We start from the raw sequence: 7,500 nt of genomic DNA on the forward strand, positions 1-7,500 counted from the left end.
TGCAAATTAGGTGAAGATAATTGAAAACTGTATAAATAATAAACATTTAAACTTTTTTTTCAACTGGCCCTGCAAGATCTGATGTGCTGCTGTGTCAGTGTTGCAGAAATCTTGTCTAAATTTCCTAAAGATCACAGTACAGATGATGCAAACCTTCCAAATGCCCTATCAGGGGCCAGTCTTTGGACCCCTACCCCCTGGATATTTCCCAGCTGGGTGCAAGCCTCTGGACCCCCTTCCCTGGAGGGGGAAGTGGCAAAAGAGCAGTACAAGTGAGCCAGGCTATGCAGTTTTCCTGTATTTTTTCTGTATTCAGTATTGCATTTTTAGCCATGATACTGAAGTGGTCTATATGCTTTTCAGAGGTTTTCACTGTTCTTCTCCTTTCCCTTTTTCTTCTTCTCTTCCTCCTCCTTCATTCTTTCTTCTTTCTTTTTCCTTCTAGTTTTCTTCTCTTCCTCTTTCTTTCTCCTCCTCCTCCTCCTTATTATTATTACTATTATTATTATTTTTATTTTTATTATTATTCTCTTCCTCCTCCTCATTTCTTCTCCTCCTCCTCCTCCTCTTCTCTTTCTTCTTCCTCTTCCTCTTCTTCTACTTCCTTTTCCTCTCCTTCCTCATCCTTCTGTTTGTTTTTTTCTTGTTCTTGTTCTTCTTGTTCTTCTTTTTCCTTTTTTTCTTTTAATGCTACTACCACCATTCCTAATTAGTCAAGGAAAATTCATTAAGAGTCAGTAAGTCCTGAAGAAATTGCTGAGAGTAAGTTCTTGTTTATTTTTTCACAAAAACAGAGGATATGCACTATTATAACTTGAGTAGATTGAGAATAAATGCATAACCAGGAAGTTCTGGTAAACATGCTATTTTTTTCACACTTGTCAACCTGGTTTGCCTAGTCTGCAAATCCCCCTCACAACGATAAGTTTGACAATGTTGAACATGAACAATCCATAAATTCTCTTACAATTTGTTTTCTGCCCATAAGAGAACATTTGCTCCAGATGTATATATACAAAGCTTTAGCCATCATTTTCTGTACTACTGGAAATGGGAGGTTTTTGGAACCCCTGGATTTTATCATTTAGTTTTTATTTCTGTAGTTTTTGACAAAATTTGGTAGATACTGGTACTCAGTGAAAGGTTTTGTTGTGTTATAATGTAACACAGGCAAAAAAAAAAGTAGATGAAGAGAGCACGATAATAAACATTAAAACTTTATTTGCGATCTATGTCATCCCCCATCATCTTTGCATATGCGGGTGGTGTTTTGGTCAAGATTTGATCTGGGTGATGCCTATTTTCTTTCTTAGAAGACCTATATGGAAATGAAAATTACTCAGTGTCCAGTTGTGTGCATGAAAGTCAGCCACCCGCTGTGTGTCATGGTCGTTAAACTATTCTGAAGTAGAGAGAGAAAGCGAGTTGGATAATTCTTGATTTATCCAAATAGTTATTGATTAACAATATATGATTTGAAGTGTTGAAATATGTTATAGATATTTTTAAGTAATAAAAATAATCAATTTAACTAATCATTGAGTCTAACAGAAAAGATACTAGTAACATATGGCATACATATGTATGCATGTTCTGTCAGTTTATACACATAGATACTTATTGTATGTACATGCTAGTATCTGTGTAAGTATAAGATTGCAGATTTTAAAGAGTTGTACCATATATACAGAGTTCACTTTAATGGAGGGAGGTGCACATGGTGGCGAAAGCACAATAGCTGGCCTGCTTCTGACTTTAGGAACACCAGCAGCAGTTGTCATTGCTGTTGTTGCTGGGTGAGTATATCTAAATGTGTATTGATACCTCAAGAGACAGAAGGAAGGGTTTCTCAAATCAAGAGCTTGAATGAATTTGCATGATATGACTTGTTCACTATTGTCAGTGGTTGCTTGGTGTCACTGTTTTCTGCCTTTTTATGTGTTGTTGATGAAATTGTTGTATTGTTGAGAAGGTTGTAATTCTTTTCGCCATATATTCCCATCTAGTAATGTACTTATGTGATCAGTCCAAAAGGGGTTCAGAATAAAAAAATATATATATTGCCTTACACGCAGCTTAACCACAATTGTCTCCATCAAAGTAACTTCTCTTAACATTTTTCCAAGTCTGAGAGGTTATGAGGGGTACTGAGCAAATCTTCAGTTGCAAAACGTGTAAGAGATTATAAGATGTTTGAGAGAAGGACAGTAAAATAATTTGCTTAAGTGCATGTATATTTATATAGGATGCTTCATCTGCTCATGTGCAACTCCCAGTGGACATTCAGGTGGGGGGGGGGTCCACCCTCAAATATCCCCACTATAGACATTAGTGGTAGTAGAAAAAGTTTGCTGCAGGACCTGTGCACTTCTCCTCAAAACATGATCCTTGACTGAAGGCAAAATTGGGAACAGCATGCAGTGGGGGGAACTATTTTGGAGACAAGTATGATAAGTTCTAAGTATAACAATATTTTTTTCCAGTTCCTTTTTGGACTGATCACATAGGATATTTTTGAGAATGTTAGGATAAGTATAGGTGGTCATTGGCCTGTTAAGAAATTCAAAGCCTCCAGCTTGCCTGCCCCAACCTCAACCAATGCCTGAGTTTACAGATGTCCCAATAGCAAGATTTAATTTTGTATTTCTTGCTCAGCTGATCAAAAAAAAAACCTTCAGAATAATCAAGAAGAATTAAACTGTTTCGTTACTCATCACCAAATACTGACCTTGTATTTCTATAGACATTGCAAGCACACACTGATAAAGTTTCTACATTCATTGTAGATTTTGCGTTCAGTTAATGGTCTATAGTTAAAAATATAGTATAGCATGTTTATTTGTTTATTGACTCTATGTTTTAGTTTTTGGTTCTTGCGAAAAAGAAACTGCCACTTCAGTAGTTTGATTAGCCGCTGCTTGAAGGTGCAGCTAGGAGAACCATTTACAAAGGTATCAGTGATTTTGAAGAGTTATTTGATATAGCTGCCATATTTTTAAAAGATTTTTTGAAGCATGAAACATTTTCAAGTTTCAGAAAATATGCAACTATAGTTGAAAGAAGGGGGAAAAGCTGCCTCACCTCCATAGGGGATGCTATGTCAATAAACAAACAATTCCAGGAAATTGCATTTTAAAAATATCCCACTACAGAGTCAATGATAACTAATACTACATGTTTTGTTATCACTTGCTTGAAGAAACAGAAAGATCAAATGGCTTACATAGTTTCCAAAAATAGATAACAATACACTTGTTAGTCACATATATTCTACCAATGACACACTTTTTTACAAATAAATAAATAAATATAAATATGTGTGTGTGTGTGTGTGTGTGTGTGTGTGTGTGTGTGTGTGTGTGTGTGTGTGTGTGTGTGTGTGTGTGTGTGTGATATATATATATATATATATATATATATATATATATATATATATATATATATATATGTATGATATATATATTCATTTATTTATTTATTTAATATATAGATATATATATGCACGCACACGCACACGCACACACACACACACACACACACACACACACACACACACACACACACACACACACACACACACACACACACACACACACACACACACACACACATTCCCAAATACTTTACCTAGATCCTGATCTGTGTGTGTGTATGTGTGTGTGTGTGTGTGTGTGTGTGTGTGTGTGTGTGTGTGTGTGTGTGTGTGTGTGTGTGTGTGTATGTATATTTATATATATATGATATATATGTATACATACATACATACATTATTATATATACATACATATACATACATACACATACATATATATATATACATATTCATATATACATATACATATATACATATATATATACATATACATATACATATACATATACATATACATATACATATACATATACATACACATATATACATACACATATATACATACATATACACAAACATTTACACACACACACACACACACACACACATTTATATGTATATACACACAGATATATACATATATATGGCTAGTATATACATTCATACATACACATACATACATACACATTTATATATATATATATATATATATATATATATATATATATATATTAAATATGGGAACTTGTGACTACAATGGTGCATTTCTTGTTGCCTCAAGTGAGCTAGATAGTGTAGTGACAGAGTCTGAAGGGTCCATGACCCTCCCACAATGGGCTGTCTCTATACAACAGAGATGAATGCAGATGTAAGTGTCACATTTTAAGTGTGTCTGTAATTCTGTTGATGATTTAATCAAAATGCAAGGATTAAGTCTCTTGCATTGGGGATCTCTTTGGTCTCCTGTTATGGATGCATTGTTAATTTATTCATTTGTTGGTATGGCTCAAAAATGATTATGCACATATGTCCAGAAACATGAGAAATAGAAAATGAAAAAAAGAAGAAGTATACTGTAAATTAAAATGAAAATGTGATAAGAACATAGATTCCAAAATGCTTGAAGGTGCAGCTGTATATATTTACTAAAGAATTTAAATTTACACATGTTGCAAGTAAGAAATACAGTATACGTGAACAGTGCTAAACAGGCTGATGCTGCCATGCCAGTGCACTGTCAGCCACCATTGGTTGATGTTGATTCACCTTCCAGACCCACTTATGGATAATGGCCAATGAAAGCCACCCAAAGCTAAGTATCAGCATGTGTTTATGCTAGATGAGAGGGAATGATAAAAAGGAATAACAGTTGCAAACATGCAGCTGATATTGGGTGTTCAAGAGGATTGTTGGGCTTTTGAGTGTATTGTGATTTTCTGAAAAATATTGGAATATTTGAGAAATTCCCAGCCTCTCAACAGTATTCAATATTGGTGGAGTTTTGGAGGAAAGATAAACATGCTATAAGTAATTTACTGACCCTTCCACCTCCCCAATAAATGTGTCTATCAGGGAGATGTACACACTCATACACTACTCCTGGAAGTTGTTTTGTTTAGCAAAAAGAAATTGGGAATACGGTATTACTCAGCATTTGACAACTTTATCTTAGTGTATAAAGACAATCAGGGCATGAAAACATTAAAAGCAAAAGCTAGAAAGAGGCAGACTACCTTTCACACTTTTTCTAAATGGTGTAAAATTGAATGTGAAGTGCATGATGAACCTTGCCCATCCACTGCAACCACCCTGATTCCTTTGCAAGAAAGACGAAGATGTGATGGTCGGTGTAAAAGGTGGTGATCCCCTCCCATCTACCTGTGCATAGCCCAACCTTTGCTCCTGTCAACTTTGTCATGTACCACTACCCTTGACTATGTAATCTTGAACCACTGACCTACTAGTGTTTTTAGTATTGTTTTAGGAATATTCATGTATACCATGTGCGTGAATAATCCACTAGGTATTACACACCATCCACAATACAACCTTTTATGTATACCTGTGGGATATTGAGTATTATTATCCGATTTAGAGTACTATGAAAAATGAGATCTGCAAAACTTGTATTGCCTGATTATAAGCTTTGCTTTTGCCTCAAAAATATTCATCAACCTAAGCTTATTCATCTAGCTAATGCATAACAGCTTAAGATATCACACATCATGTCCCACTTGAAAGTAGGTTACAGTTTGTAAACAAATATATAATGCTATGACAGGTTTTTGTGAGGACCAAGGTTGATTTAGTTCATTGTATTTAAGTGTGGGTGTGGGTGGGCAGAAACATGTGCATTTATGCAGAAGTAGTACTGGATTCCTCCCTTCACAATTGAGAGAATGAAAATCCACATACTATAACTCCAAGCAGGACACTAAATGGGCCAGGCAGAGTTTCTCAGATTATCTTCTTTTTTTGTTGCAGTTGTGACCATTTTCATAATTTGTTTTAAATTGTTTTTTTTTTTCCAATCCTACAGATTCTGCCTGGCAAAGCTCCAACCAACATCACAGAAAAGGCACCCAATTGAGTCAGATCAGGATCCAGGTAAAGTATTTGGGAATGTGTGTGTGTGTGTGTGTGTGTGTGTGTGTGTGTGTGTGTGTGTGTGTGTGTGTGTGTGTGTGTGTGTGTGTGTAGGTGTGTGTGTGTGTGTGTGTGTGTGTGTGTGTGTAGGTGTGTGTGTGTGTGTGTGTGTGTGTGTGTGTGTGTGTGTGTGTGTGTGTGTGTGTAGGTGTGTGTGTGTGTGTGTGTAGGTGTGTGTGTGTGTGTGTAGGTGTGTGTGTGTGTGCGTGTGCGTGTGTGTGTGTGTAGGTGTGTGTGTGTGTGTGTGTGTAGGTGTGTGTGTGTGTGTGTGTGTGTGTGTGTGTGTGTGTGTGTGTGTAGGTGTGTGTGTGTGTGTGTGTGTGTAGGTGTGTGTGTGTGTGTGTGTGTGTGTGTGTGTAGGTGTGTGTGTGTGTGTGTGTAGGTGTGTGTGTGTGTGTGTGTAGGTGTGTGTGTGTGCGTGGGTGTGTGTGTGTGTGTGTAGGTGTGCGTGTGTGTGTGTAGGTGTGTGTGTGTGTGTGTGTGTGTGTGTGTGTGTGTGTAGTGTGTGTGTGTGTGTGTGTGTAGGTGTGTGTGTGTTGGTGTGTGTGTGTGTGTGTGTGTGTGTGTGTGTGTGTGGGTGTGTTGTGTGTGTGTGTGTGGTGTGTGTGTGTGTGTGTGTGTGTGTGTGTGTGTGTGTCGGTGTGTGTGTGTGTGTGTGTGTGTGTGTGTGTGTGTGTGTGTGTGTGTGTGTGTGTGTGTGTGTGTGTGTGTGTGTGTGTGTGTGTGTGTGTGTTGTGTGTGTGTGTGGTGTGGTGTGTGTGTGTGTGTGTGTGTGTGTGTGTGTGTGTGTGTGTTGTGTGTGGTGTGTGTGTGTGTGTGTGTATGTATGTATGTATGTATGATGTATGTATGATGTATGTATGTATGTATGTATGTATGTATGTATGTATGTATGTATGTATGTATGTATGTATGTATGTATGTATGTATGTATGTATGTATGTATGTATGTATGTATGTATGTATGTATATATAATGTATGTATAATGTATGTATAATGTATGTATAATGTATGTATAATGTATGTATAATGTATGTATAATGTATGTATAATGTATGTATAATGTATGTATAATGTATGTATAATGTATGTATAATGTATGTATAATGTATGTATAATGTATGTATAATGTATGTATAATGTATGTATAATGTATGTATAATGTATGTATAATGTATGTATAATGTATGTATAATGTATGTATAATGTATGTATAATGTATGTATAATGTATGTATAATGTATGTATAATGTATGTATAATGTATGTATAATGTATGTATAATGTATGTATAATGTATGTATAATGTATGTATAATGTATGTATAATGTATGTATAATGTATGTATAATGTATGTATAATGTATGTATAATGTATGTATAATGTATGTATAATGTATGTATAATGTATGTATAATGTATGTATAATGTATGTATAATGTATGTATAATGTATGTATAATGTATGTATAATGTATGTATA

The 7,500-nt window shown here is 35.5% G+C and overlaps 1 protein-coding gene across 1 annotated transcript in view; it reads left to right on the top strand.

Moving 5' to 3' along the window:
- The window catches only part of LOC125032326 (E3 ubiquitin-protein ligase RNF170-like), a 16,719-nt gene that overhangs the window by 2,046 nt on the left and 7,173 nt on the right, over nt 1–7,500 (top strand). The window contains exons 1-3 of the mRNA XM_047623423.1: nt 1–272; nt 1,691–1,796; nt 5,913–5,980. The exon at nt 1–272 is cut by the window's left edge and continues 2,046 nt beyond it. Coding sequence (XP_047479379.1) covers nt 143–272; nt 1,691–1,796; nt 5,913–5,980 — 304 coding nt within the window. The 5' untranslated portion in view covers nt 1–142. The remainder of the gene's footprint in view (nt 273–1,690; nt 1,797–5,912; nt 5,981–7,500) is intronic.

Source organism: Penaeus chinensis, chromosome 14 (assembly GCF_019202785.1).
Source record: "Penaeus chinensis breed Huanghai No. 1 chromosome 14, ASM1920278v2, whole genome shotgun sequence".
Classification (NCBI taxonomy): domain Eukaryota; kingdom Metazoa; phylum Arthropoda; class Malacostraca; order Decapoda; family Penaeidae; genus Penaeus; species Penaeus chinensis.